This window comes from Pteropus medius, unplaced genomic scaffold (genome assembly GCF_902729225.1).
Source record: "Pteropus medius unplaced genomic scaffold, Ma_sr-lr_union100, whole genome shotgun sequence".
Classification (NCBI taxonomy): Eukaryota; Metazoa; Chordata; class Mammalia; order Chiroptera; family Pteropodidae; genus Pteropus; species Pteropus medius.
Genome location: NW_024342474.1, coordinates 9,681,580 through 9,695,715, shown reverse-complemented (window position 1 = coordinate 9,695,715; position 14,136 = coordinate 9,681,580). Strand labels below are relative to the sequence as shown.

General features: G+C 40.3%; 1 protein-coding gene across 3 annotated transcripts in view; it reads left to right on the top strand.

The window, feature by feature from the left end:
* The window catches only part of CPM (carboxypeptidase M), a 55,433-nt gene that overhangs the window by 25,398 nt on the left and 15,899 nt on the right, over nt 1–14,136 (top strand). For all 3 annotated transcript variants that reach the window (XM_039865967.1, XM_039865965.1, XM_039865966.1), the window contains exons 3-6: nt 3,519–3,616; nt 11,442–11,614; nt 13,039–13,223; nt 13,933–14,100. In XM_039865967.1, coding sequence (XP_039721901.1) covers nt 3,519–3,616; nt 11,442–11,614; nt 13,039–13,223; nt 13,933–14,100 — 624 coding nt within the window. The remainder of the gene's footprint in view (nt 1–3,518; nt 3,617–11,441; nt 11,615–13,038; nt 13,224–13,932; nt 14,101–14,136) is intronic.

The window sequence follows — 14,136 nt, the reverse complement described above, 5'->3', positions numbered from 1 at the left end:
TGTACACAATGCCTTGCCAACAGGAAACCCTACAGTTTGAGTAAGTGATAGGGAAGGGGTTGCAGAAGTACTATGGGAGTACAAAAGGGAGAGTAACTCCAGCTGGTAAGGGAAGGGATAGGACTGAGGGAGAAGAAAGGTAAGAAAGGAGTTGGATGGAAGGGGCTTTTGGTTGAGCCTTGAAAAGGCGGGTGGAAGTTGGCCTCTTTGATCAAGTAGACTAGGGACTAGCCATTCAGAAGAAAGAGCTTGCATTAAAGATGTCAAGGCAGATGGTTGGCTCCTTTTGGAACCAACACATAAGAATGGCTAGAGCCACGTGTATGGGATTGCGGGAGGCTCACGGCAGGAAGCGGACTGTCCATGAGAGGTCTGGTGCGCCATGCTGAGGGCTTGGGTTCCAGTTTGATGCCATGAAGAGCCATTGCAGGATAAGCAGTGGAGCCACGTGATCCGATTCACATATGACTGACTAACCCACAAATAATGGAAAGTTTATCAAACGTGTGTCTTTTGGACTTCATTTTTTCAAATGATGAAAGTGATGTCAGACAAAGTGACTTTCTTGGCAATATGATCAGTTAGGGATTTACGTTTGTTTCAGCTGACTAAATGTCAGGCTCAGAATAGGCATTCAGTGCCTATTTGTTGAATGAATAAGTGAGAAAATGAAGAGTTAAGCCTTTCTGTGGGATGGTCGTTTGCACAATGGAGATGTATCTGAATTTTTAAAAATTCAAACCCAGATTTACAAATGAGTCTGGTCATCTTGGGAAGGTTAGAGTTGCAGGTGGCAGTGCTGGCTGCTGCTTTCAATTTGGTCTCGTAGCTGTGGTTTAACCAGTCTTTGAGGTACAGTTCCTGGTTCCTGATGTCGGACAGGCCTGCGTTCCAGCACGTTACTGGACTGCTGTTGGTGTCGGCGTGTGTTAGCGCATCCTGAAAAGGCCTCCTCTGCTCACCTTGCTTGAGATTGCCCCCCTTTACTTACCACATGGCAAGTATTTAGGTGCTTAAAGATTGACTGCCTCCTGAATCTATCTGGACATTCGCTGCCTCACTCTCAGCAGCTTTCAAACTCTGATGGGCCTCAGAATCACCAAGGGAGCCTGATAAATGCAGATCTCAGGCTTTGCCCCTAGAGTTTGATTTAGGAGACGGGTCTAAGGGATTGGCAGTTTTAAAAGGATCTAGGTGATTCTGATGTGGGAATGACACTTCTCTCATTCCTGCCCGTTGAAGCTATACCTAATTTTCCAAGCTTTTCCTGCTTTTTCCTGAACTCCTACAGTATTTTGTGGCACTTATTGTCTGCTTTCTTGTCTTGTGAATCCTTTCGAATTGTAAGACTTCCTGATCCTTCAAGCAAACCCAGTTGGGCACTCTTATCACATCCCTGAGACTTGTGTCAAGCCCCGAGTGAGTTCCTGAATACAGATACTGAAATATTTGGAATTCAAGTTTTGTTTATTTTGTAGTGAGAAGAAAGAGGCCAAGCATCTCAGAATTCTTTAGCACACCTGATATTAGCGAGAACTTTGGGGAATGAAGGTAACCTTTGCAACCCTAATAGAAAAAAAAAAATCTTGTTTAAATTACCCTTGCCTTGGCAATCAGGCTGTGAAAAGTAAGTAGTTTGTCCTTTGTGCATTTACTCTGGTATAAGCCAGAGACAGCCAGTGTTCATTGGAGAGGTTGATTTAAACCCTTCAAGAGCCTTGTCTTTCCTAAAGCATTGTATGAATATCTTCCAGGTTTATTGGTTGGTTTCATTCTCAGACTTTGTGCCATTGAAGTTATTTAAGGTGAGGTTCTCATCTAGCAGTTCACTTAGGGGTCATTTGTGCTAAAATTGAGATTGAGTTACTCACCAAAGTACTTCTTCACTTAGGTTTTATTGTTTCAGTTTCCCTTCTTTTTTAAACCAAATAGTATTGGCTATCCATATTAAATCAGATTTTTGTCATCTTATACTCTCCTTTATGTAACAGGCCAGCTGTTGCAGATAGAGAGCTGGTAAATATAATGTTAAGATGATATTGAAGTTTTTCCCTTGCCCACAAGTGAACTAGACTATATTCTGTACAAATCTATGATTATTCTAGCTTTAAAAGCAGTAACAGCTACCTAAAATAATTCCCTAGAAGGAAACCTAAAGAGCCAAGTTTAATAGCTCACTCACTCCTCAGAAAAAGCTCTTGCTTGCTTAACATGAAAGTGTTATCTTTGTAGAATTGACTCCAGATGACCTGAGAATTGATATTATTGGGGAATGAAAGGTTCTGGTTAGTGAAATGGTTCTGGAGGGAGAAGACCAGGTGGACTGTACTTGTCCACATGGCAAACTCAGAATCCTTCTTCAGAACTCTATTCAGAAGTCAGCCCTAAAACCCTACATCTGTAAAGTTTTACTTGATCCTTGGAAAAGTTAACCATTTCTTCTTTTATTCCATATCCATAATACCTGATCATATATGTCACAGCCTAGTGTAGTTATTTGTTTGCATGTTGTCTTCTCCACTAAATCAAAATCCCACTGGGTGTAGAGAGAGTGATCTATCTGTAAAGTCTAGCCACCTGGTTAAATGCCTGGATAAAGTAGTACTAAATAAGTATGTGGTATGAATGAATGAAGGAATGAGGATTCTGAATTTGAAGCATCGCCTTGTCATGACGAATTTCCCTAAAATATTGTTATAAGAATAAATGGTGAAAAAGACAAGTTCAGTATCTGCTTCTCCCTGGATTGCTCATGGCAACTGAGTGTTCCCAGCCTGTGGGACCCCTGATTTAAGGAACTAGATCTGAAGTTCTGCAGATTAGTGCTGTTAAATTCCTTTCCTGGGCTCATGAATTCCACAGAAGGCCTAGTCTCTGCCCTTCCTTTTCCAGATCACACCAACAGTGGCAGAGTTAGGGCTTGAAAGTTTTCCTTGGGGTATAATCTGGCTGGTCCGTGGATCCCAGTTTTCCTGACAAGACTTGTTGAGCACCGAGGACACTCACTGCAAAGGAGCTGTGTTCCATCAGCGTTCGAATAAAAGATTCAGGATATCTTACTTAGAAAACAATCTCCCTCCTGAGTTATATGTTTTATTGCTGTTACTTTTTTCCACTTTCCTTGCACTGAGAGTTTCGGCACCATCTCTGTCAACCACCAGCTACAATCTGAGTTTGTGTGATTGTGTGAATTAGCAAGATCGTCTTTATAAAGCACTAGGAACTCAGAGCAAAGTATATAAATACTTTGGAAAAATAAGATCTACGTAGCCTAATGAGTCTTCAGTTTTTAAAAATCACATTCAAAAATAGTAAGTTAAATATTTGTGCTCAAATTGAAAGGGTTTTGGCTGGCAGTTAACTAGGAGCATTTTAAGCACAGAAGTGTTAGTCATATGAACGTTAGTCATCATGAACCATTAATCAGGTGGGAAAAGCAGCGTCATTTGTTTCCTTTTGTCATTCATTTGTCATCTTAAAAGACGACTTACTTTTCTACCTTTTCCTTCCTTTTAAAGGCAGAAACCTGTGGGTTCTTGTTGTGGGGCGGTCACCAAAGGAACACAGAATTGGGATTCCAGAGTTCAAATATGTGGCAAATATGCATGGAGATGAGGTATGTATGTGACTTGAATATCTGAAATGTCACCAAAGTTCCCCTCAGGCCTCTCAAGTTCTGTATAAATGCCAGGGAGGCAGCACAAATTGTAGTAAAGACTCTGGAAAGGTCTTCCTGTTAGGCCTTCTGAGAGAATTTGAGGAACCAGGGCCCAGCCACTACTGCAGCCATTTGGTTATTGACCCAGTGCCCTGCTAGGGTAACCTGAGCTTGTTTCGTGTTGGGCTGGAAGAACAGCAGTGCCAGCTGAACTCCTTCTGGGTTGATTTTTTTTCCCCTCCTGGTCAGCATCAAGGTGACCCAGCAAAGGAGCTTATAGCCTATTTGAACTCAAAACAATCAGAAGTAGCAATCCAAACTCCTAATATCTGGCTCTTTGAATGCTTTTGTCACTTGCTCTTAATCAAATACTCAGTGTTTACAATGCTCAAGTTTAGAGAATCAGTCTTAGGGTTCTATTTTAATTAATGTCACTCTAATAAATTTAATTTAAAAAAGTTTCATAGAAATAAAACTTAGGGTTCTTTCATACCGATCGTTCTGCAAACACTCTTTAATTCCATGTCCTGCCTCTTTTCCAACTTAGCAGGGTTCTACTTTGTCTTGTTTTATATTATTTATTTCATACTTTGCAAAATGCCCTTTTACCACTTCTTCCTGCCCAGCTGTTCTTGCAGGGCATTCGAAGATGCTTGCCTCTATTTCTCACCTTACTTCTTCAGAGTATTTTAAAACTGTGACAACTGCACTATTTTCTATTCACCAGGACTCCACACAACTAGGCAATCAAGTGTAAGGGCAAAATAGCTCCCAGTCATCACAGCAGAGACTATTTATGTAGAAATAATGTGTAACACCCTATAAAACACACAACTCTAAGAATGTCAAAGTAAATGTATATTCCAGTAAGTACAACTAGCTGGCTTGTTAAAACACTTCCGAATTCGCAGCAGTGTGGGTGTCATGCTCTAATCAAATGCTGAACTTCCCGTCCTAGCCTAACCCTCCCCAAACCTAGGCTTTATAGAACAGGATCCACCCCTCATGACACACACAGCCTGCCCTTTCCAGGCACGCTGCCCAACCTGTCCTGCCCTGTGAGCGTACTTCTTGCAGCTGGAGCTAAGATACAAACACCTGCCTCTAAGAAAGGGGTTGATCTTTGAACCTCATTTGTGGGTGGGAGTTCAATTGCCCTGTGACTTTTTTGAGCATGATTAGGCTGTGCTTTAAAAAACTTCATATTGCAGGAAGCCTGACCAAAGTTGTTTATAATAAAACAACCATTCATTACAGACAGCAGCCCAGACTTCCTTTCCCTTTTGCTATCTAGCCTATCAATTAAGGTCCTGTGGAATCCATTTTTAGTAAAAGACATATAGCACCCATTGATTTTAGCAATTTATTTATCGAATTCCTGGCATTTCAGAAGTTGCAGCCTGCTGCTCAGAAATTAATTCTCAGAACGGAAACTTCCAAAGATAAGCAAGTGTCCTTTCCCTCATTTACCTCCGAATTTGCTTATTCCTTCCATGCACTTTCTCAAATTTCTGCTATCATCTTGCTCTCTGGGTTGTTAATGTAGCCCATCGAATCAGGGCTCTGTGATTCTTTGAGGAATGCTAAGGACTGAGAGTAGGCAGGGGGTTAAGTCCCAGTGTGTTTTGGGGTGGGGACCTGAAGTCCTATGACCTCCTGTGTGTCCCAGCTAGGGATGCTATGGGCCATTGAGAAACTTATTATCCCCAATTTGAGATCTTATAAATTCTGCTCTCCTGGTACCATTAGGAGCTGAGGAAAGTGATGGTTTAATCCAACAACAGAGAAATCGCTCCGGGTAGAGGGTCATCCTTCCTCTCTCAGATCTTCTGGAATTGAAAGAGCATTTTCAAGAACCCGCTATGAAAGGGCGGCATAGCAAACATTTTAGGGCAGTGGTTCTTAACCTCCTTTGGATGGACCCCTTGCTATTCTGGCACAAACTTTGAATGCTGACCTCAGGGTCTATGGCTCTTCTAGGGGTTGCGGGCCTCATGTGGCGAATCCCAGAGGGAGGCACATGGCAGGGGGAACAGAATGGACTACATTATTAGAAAATGTTTCCTCTTTCCTGGGACCCCACGTGTGTGTGTGTGTGTAAAAGTGTGTGTGTGTGTGTGTGTGTGTGTGTTCCATACTTAATGCCATGGCTAGATGACAGTAGCATCAGTGATATCAAGAAGACTCAATTCTGTTGATCATACCTGCATTTTCCCCCCATGAATTTTTACTTTACCTAATTATGGCTTGTTTTAAAATTGGGTCTTTTTTTTTAAAAAAAATAATCTGTTATTACAAAATCAGCATATGCACATTCAGAAGAAAAAAAGATAAACAAGAAACACTGAACTACTGTCCTTTCAAAAATTAGGACTGTTAATTCCTTATTATTTATCCTTCTAGATATTTGCATGTATGTGCCTGCAGTTTTACCAAATGAACTATGCTAATTTGCTATTTGTAATATTTTTAAAGTTAATACTAGCTCTCCTCTCCTGTCAATAAATCTTTATCCTATCTTTACCTTATATCCCACTTTCTAGTTCCTCTAATTATCCTCAAAATGTCCCCAAAATTGCCCAAGTCAGGATCCAGTTCAGGACCATAGATCATATTTGGTTAATATATCCCTTGAATCTCTTTTAATTGAGCATTTAAAGACTCATTTCATGACACTAGACTTAATAAAGACCCAGTCAGTTTGTCTGTCTTGCAGAATGTCCCATACTCTGGATATTTTGTTTCCTTCCTTATTGTTTCATTGAAGCTGTGCCTCTGGTCCCTCTGTTTAGGAAGTTAGATCTAAAGGTTTATTGGATTTAGGTGAAATATTTTTGGCTAACATATATCTTAGGAATTGTGTAGATGAGTTAATTTGGTTGATGCTGAAGGTTCAAGCTAATTAGTCTGACTATACTTTGGAATGCAAAAAAGCACACTGCAGGTAGCAAAATCAATTTAAAATGGCCCATTTACAAGCAAGTATTGTTACAAAAGAAGTGCAGTTAAATCTACTCTCGTATGATATTTTTCATATTATCTTGTCACCTTGCTGTTGGCTCACATCCATTAGATGACACCAGCTTGCCGTGCCACATTGATCAGGCTGGCAAGTTACCTTCTACACAGTGCATTACAAGAAAATAACTCTACCCAACACTTATTGAACACAGACTACACCAAGTGCTTTGTAGGCATCGTTTCTTTTGACCACTTCTGCAGGAGGCGTGTTTGTTAATACACATACCGAGAAGAGCGTCCAGGTTTGGTCATAGCAATCTGAGACCAGAGCCTGAGCACTGAGCTCTGCCTCCTGTACTCTTTTGCTGCTTTTGGAATGTTCTGATTTTATTGTTTTCACTTTTACATGTAGATCTTTGATCTATTTCAAATTAATTTCATTTAGATGGATACGTAGTACCAGTGCCATTCGATGAGAAGATTTGGGCCCATTCATCATATAAAAGAGTAGCAAGCTCTTGGAGTAACACTGGAATGAATATCACCAAGTCACCTATTTCCGTCCCTTTCTTTTTCCTACTCCCTGACTTCCTCTCCTTGACTGCTGTGGAATCACACTGGGCAGCTAACACAGGTTTGATAAGCCTTTGTCACCTGATGTTCATGCTGTTTTCAGAACATCCTGGGAGTATTATTTCTGAGTTTCTACCTTTCTCATTGTAAGACTAGCAGGTGTTCTTCTAGACCATCCACTTCCTCCTTTGCACACACGTTGGTGTGCTGCACTGTAGAAGCCCCACTTCTGGGTTTAATTTATACAAGCTCCTAATTGGCAGTGCTGACACTGAAGTCTAATAATTGTTTTTAGTTGGAAGGGATGATGTCAGCACACACTGAGTGGGGCTTTCTAAAGCCATTCCCTCACTCCACAAACATTCACAGAGTTTGGGAGTGGGGTCTTTTTCCCCTCCTGCACCTCCCTCCACCCATTCTGTGGCTGGCTAACTTCGTGGTAAACTTATAACCCAATATCTACAATCAGAGCTTCACTGACAACTGGGGCCATGCCCTGAAACTGGGAACATCTAATACCCTCAGCCTTATGTGGGTGCAGGAGAACTGCCTGGGAAAATCGCTCCTTGTCTTTCTTCGAGCCCTCCCCTCTCTTGTTCTGTGCCTGTCTTCTATCCCAATTTTTAAAAACTTTGTAGAAAAAACTCTTATACACGGATAATCTCTAGATTGTTAAAACATATCTAATTCCTCTCTAATGGAAATATTGATGTGAAGCCTGCTTAAAGAGTTGGGTGCCAGTTGTTTTTAACTAATATAGTAATAGGCAAAGTGCAGGTCAGAGGCTGGGTTCGCAAGGCTCCCTTGACCTCAGGGCCCACGGTCGTGTGTAGTATGGGGGTAAGTGTTCAATATGTGTTTGTTAAACTTAAGTGAATTGCCAATTCTCATATTTTTTCTGGGGATTTTTTTAAAGCTTCTGTTTCTTAAACATACATGAATTATTTTTTCTGTGATGGTTTATTTGGGTATAGACTTTTGAAATGTCCACATCATGCTTAGAATTTCACATTTGGTGGTATTAGTTTATAGTTTATTGTATTCCATATATAGATTGATGGAAAAAACGTTCCCAGAATAATAGTGACCATATTTTTCAACTTTAAAATAAAGGATACATTTATTTTCACACACTTTCTAGGTGTAGGAGACAGGTTATGAGATGTAGTTTGTATTTATAGATGTTCGTATCTGAAATGTATTCTAACGCTTACATGAGTAATAGGACATAATATCTGAAATTGTGCCTGTCCTGGAAAATCTGGGATGTGTGGTCAACATGCAGCAGAGTTTCCAAACTTACTAAAACAAAACAAAAAATTAAAGCTCATCTTTCCAAATGCACTTTCCAAGTTCTTTCTTCCACCACTATGCCAGATGATAGCAAAATGGCCTCAATTATACAGTGCGGCTTTGGATGATTCTTTCTTTTTGGATTTAGACAGAACTAATCTTTATTCCAGATGAAGTGTCTAATTCTTTTTAAACATGTATCAAATTCCTCATGTAACCATCCCTTTTCTCTTCATCTCTCATTTGGTGGAGCTGGTCCAGGATGACCAGAAATCCCAAGTCCTCGGCATGATCAGAATTGCTAATCCCACTCCTGTAAAATTCATTCAGTATTGAAAATCCTTTAAATGAAATAACTTGATCATTCGTACATCACCTCTCACTAAGCACCTTAAGTCCTTATGTTTTCAGAAAGTTCTTGAATAGTCTTGACCTTGTAATGGATTTGTCAACAGTAACAAGAGTCAATTTTGAATACAAAATGTACCGATCTGGGCAAGATAGCAGGGCTACAGAGAAAGCCCTTAGGATCCCTGCCCTCAAGGGCTTACATGGTGGAGTGGGGAGAGAGTGGTTGGTCAGGCCACTGTAATGTATGTGAGCAGTAAGAGGACGGCACAGGTGAGGAGAGTTGTGGGACCACAAAGGCAGATCTTGAAACCCAGACTTTGGGAGGGCAGGGAAAAGTGTGCTAGACGATGTAATATTTAGGCTGATACTTGAAGAAGGATTTAGCTAGCCAGTCAGACTAGTGAATTACATCTGTAACACACCATTGTGGAGCCCCCCAGAACTGACAGGCTTATTTTTTTTCCCTGAAGCTACATTACAATGTAGCATTTCAAAAACAGATTCCATCATTAGGATTGCTAAAGTTTTTGTGCTACCTGTCTCTCTCTATACAACACACTATGTTGTGGATTGTTTCTTCAAAAAATTTTTTTACATTGTTTATAAACATTCTTTGAAAAGTTTGAACACTCAATTTTATCTATCTATAGCAAATTTCAGTTTGACTGAATCGAACTAAAACTGATAGAGAATTGTTTTCCGTTTTCTGGGTTATTGCCATTTTAAATGCCGGATGAATTATGAGTGAAAGGTTCCAGAAGCTGATGTGTTCATCCAGCCTTTCAGTTTCTTAATTAGTGATTCTCTCAATAAGTCTACACTCTCACAGGAAGAAAATGAGCATGCTAAATGAAAGGCTGGTTAAGCTACTGGAGATTGTTTTGACTACATTCTATCTTAAAATTTGGACTGTCCAAGGTTTCATAGTCAAAGACTTAATTTTAAATGTCGGGAGGTTTATACATAAAACATGAATGAGTATTTGAGACATTTATATTAAGGCTGGAAAGAATTAATTTGAATTATTTGGCATAAATCTGCTGTTAGAGAAGCAGCAAAATATGGCCCAACACAAAAAGAGGACTTTGTTTAATTCCCTGTGAAATTTCATTTGTTTACTTCAGCATTTTTTAAATTATCTGACTCTTAGTTGGTTCTTTAATGTATTTCCAAGATTTTTATTTACTCTCTGCAGTTAAAAACTTGCGATTTGTTTTGGCAGATGGAGACATACAGAAAATACCTTGGTTACGCATTCGTTTTCTTGAAAAAAAAATCATGATTTTATTATTTTTCTTAGTCTCAGTTTCAATTATTTTGTGTTCACTAGGATAACAAATTCATAAAATGTGGTCTCTTTGCTTGCTTGCCAGTGAGGGGCATAAAGAATGGAACTGCTCATCCTTTGTCACAGCAATGAATTCTTGCAGTGGAGTTGTAATTGAAAATTCTTTCCCTGCCCACTGCCAACATTAATGCTTCTGAGCGCTGCCCTTGTTTAATCGCCTGCTGCCCCGATTTCCCATTTACTAACCCTCAACAGCATCTGACCTTCTGTAAGAGGTAAATACCCCTTACTCAGAAAGAGATTTCTTGAACCCAGGATCAGAGAGAAATCGATACAGCCTAATCAAATCTTTCTATAATAAGACTGAAATGTGAATTCCTTTTTAAAATTTTTTTAAATATGAAAAATAGTAAATCTCCCTCTTGGGAATTGTAAAGCAAGATCTCTCACAGGCCTTCCGTTTCCTAATTTTTGGTACATAAATACTTTTAGGTGGATGTGACCATTTTCTTTTCATAGTCATGCTTTTATTTTAATGTACATTAGAAACACATCTAGCAAAATGATGACACAAAGTTTTTTATTTTTATTTAACGTAAGTACAATGTGAGCCAATTTAAAATATAAACAACAGTATATAAAATATGCAGGTATGGCAAAACAACTGTGAGGATGATGTGCAAATGACTAAAGTTAACGAGAATGTGGAAATGAGACATTCGGTGAAAAGTTGCACAAATGTGCACCAGGGGAATTTGGAAACAAGAGAACTTGGAAATAGACGAATACAGAAACAGAAACCTGTTTAAATTATGCTTATTACAAACTTGGACTTTTCCTCGATTGAAAATCTACATGTCCAACACACAGATTCTCATCTGTCCCCCCGATGAGACATCCCTGACGGCCCTCGTGGGCACCACGTGTTTTCGTGGAGACGCACAGCTCCCGTGCCAACCCCACTTCTTTCTCTGCCACTCCAGAAAGTATTTTACAAGGGAAGCAAATTGGAAATAGCATGATGAGAATAACTTTTACTCCACTCTAATTCATTTTTTAAAAGTAAATTATCTACAGATGAGTTTTTTTAATTAGCTTAAAACAAAACCAGAAAAAACCTTCTACTAACAATTTTCAGCACCCCCGTGATTGATTCCCACTTGCCAGAGTATCAGTGTGCTTGAGAAACTGTGGCCTCGCCACCGGTTTTGGCCTCGGATACCCTGTGGTAGAGACCCTTGTTGGGGCATCTGTGCTTTGGAGCCTGTTTTCCTTGTTCTCTTCTGATCTAATGATGTCCCCTTTTCTCACATATAGACCGTAGGGCGAGAACTGTTGCTCCATTTAATTGACTATCTCGTAACCAGCGATGGAAAAGACCTTGAAATCACAAATTTAATCAATAGCACCCGGATACACATCATGCCGTCAATGAACCCAGATGGATTTGAAAATGTCAAAAAGCCTGACTGTTTTTACAGTAACGGAAGGTAATAATGGGCTAGTCGATCCTTATTTAAAACATAACAAAATAACGAACAGGCTCCCATCAGCATACCCCTTGGCCCTGTCCCAAGGAGTTAGTGAACCACCTCATAGCCTATGTCCTGTCATTGCTGTGCTGAAAAGTCCTCAGGGCTGCTTGCCCATTGCTTTGAAGATGAAAAGCAAAATCCTGAATAAGGCTGCTTTACTCCTGTGCCCACCTTACTGCTTTATTTGCCACTCCCCCTTACCTTCTCTCCTCTCCCCTGCTTCAGCCACTCTGACCCTCCTTCATCTCCTGGAACTACAGGTTCTTTCTCACCTCAGGCCTTCTGCACATCCAATTTCCCATTTCTCTCCCCGCCCGCTGCTCAGCCTTTCCTCAAAGACTCCTTCTCTAATCTGTCATATATTAGGTCCCCGATTGTACTCTCATCACCTAGCACTTCACCTTCATAGCACAATGTTTAATGTCTGATTTCTTGTTTAATATCTAAACTATAAGCTACCAGAGTCTTGTCCATTTTGTTCGTCATTTTTAAGTCCCCAGGGCCTAGCATAGTCCCTAGGCCCTCAATAGTTACCACTTGATTTATTAAGCAAGTACAAGAACTAACCCAAAAGAAGAGCGAGTTTTAAAGTATTTCTGATTTTTAAACAGTTTATTTTGTTTCAAGCTGCCTCAGGAAGTTTGGCATTTCTCAGATGTCTAATATATATTTATATTTGTGCGACTAAAAATTTGTTTGCTTTTACCAAAAATAAAATCTCACCACTTGATCCCCTTCAAGTGTTTGTTGCATATTTAAACATGGTCGGTCCACTTTTCAGAAATACATTTGTATAAAGTAGCACACTCCTGTTGTTTCTGTTATCAAATGCTATGTTAAAAGCCACCCCAAAAGTTAGGGACTTAAAACAACCACCTCTGTATTTACTCTCAATTCTGTAAATTGGGAACTCGGGCAGGGCAGGGCAGGGCAGGGATGGCTAATCTCTGTGCTGTATCTGGGGCCTCAGCTGGGGTCTAGCTGAAACAGCTAGCGTGGAACCATGTCTGGAGTCTCAGTCCGGCTGTCACCTGGGTTCCCCATTTCTCCATGTGGACTCTCCACATGGCTAGCACTGGGATCTCAGGGTTCCATAAGGGACTGTTCCAAAAGCAAAAGCCCCCAAATGCAAAACACTTATCAAACCTCTGTTCGCATCACAATAGCCATTGTCCCATTGGTGAGAGCAAGTCGCACAGGTGGGGACTACATGCTGTGTGAATGTCAAGTGTGGTTCATTGGCAGCTGCCAAGGCAAACGTCCACCACCCTGTATTCATATTTAGAAACACCTGGCGCCCAAACCAAAGGTCCTCACACTGCATGAGTCCACATCCTCGCATATCACCAGCGAACCCTAAAAACTTCTATCTTTTAAAGGGAAAATGATAACTTCTATGACCTGAACAGAAATTTCCCCGATGCGTTTGAGTTTAATAATGAAACAAGGCAGCCTGAAACTGTGGCAGTCATGGAGTGGCTGAAAACGGAGACATTTGTTCTCTCTGCAAACCTCCACGGCGGTGCCCTGGTGGCCAGTTACCCATTCGATAACGGCATTCCAGGTAAGCAAACATGGACCCCACTCTGGCTTCTAAGTCCAGAGTGCGACTGCAAACTCTGCCTCTGAATGGGGATAAACTCTTCTACTCTCTACTCAACTTATCCGAAAGGGCTTCATTTTCTCAACCCTGAGCCATCCTTCCTACCATTCACAAATAGTAGATGGGCAACATGACTGAACTGACAAGCAACAACAGGATTACTTGACATTCATCAGTGAAATAGTAAAACTGGGATTTAGATTATCTCACAAGAGGCAATGTGGCCAAAAGAAAATAAAACTAGAACTTATCTTTCTTTGCTAATCATATGAGTAATCAATAACTGCTGACTCCTAAAACTGTGAGACGACGTATTTACCAAGGACTTAAAATATTATAGTAGTTTCATTTAACCCTTGTAGTACCTAAGGAAAGTTTATCATCCTCCAGAAATTAGCAAGAGTGACTAAGAAGATATTTAACTTTTAAGCTGATTTAGGAGGAGCCTGGATATGTATATGGCCTATTTCGTGTGATGTCACCTTGTGTATGTTCATTAAAAACCAGGAAGAAGAGTAGAGGGAGCATTCGTGGAAGTGGGTAGAAGATTTCTCTCTAGGAAATTAAAGACTTTGTGTGTGATGTGATGATGTATTTGCTAATATGGTGTCGTGTGCTTCCTCTTACTCTAACACCAACTGGAAGGTCTTGGTTTGTCTTTCACATACAGCAACTGGGACATTACACTACCGGAGCTTAACCCCCGATGATGATGTTTTTCAATATCTTGCAAATACCTACGCTTCGAGAAATCCCAACATGAAAGGAGATCAGTGTAAAAGTAAAATGAACTTTCCCAATGGAATTACAAATGGATACTCTTGGTATCCGCTCAAAGGTGAGTTGCTCTTCATTTCTACTATTCTTCTTATTG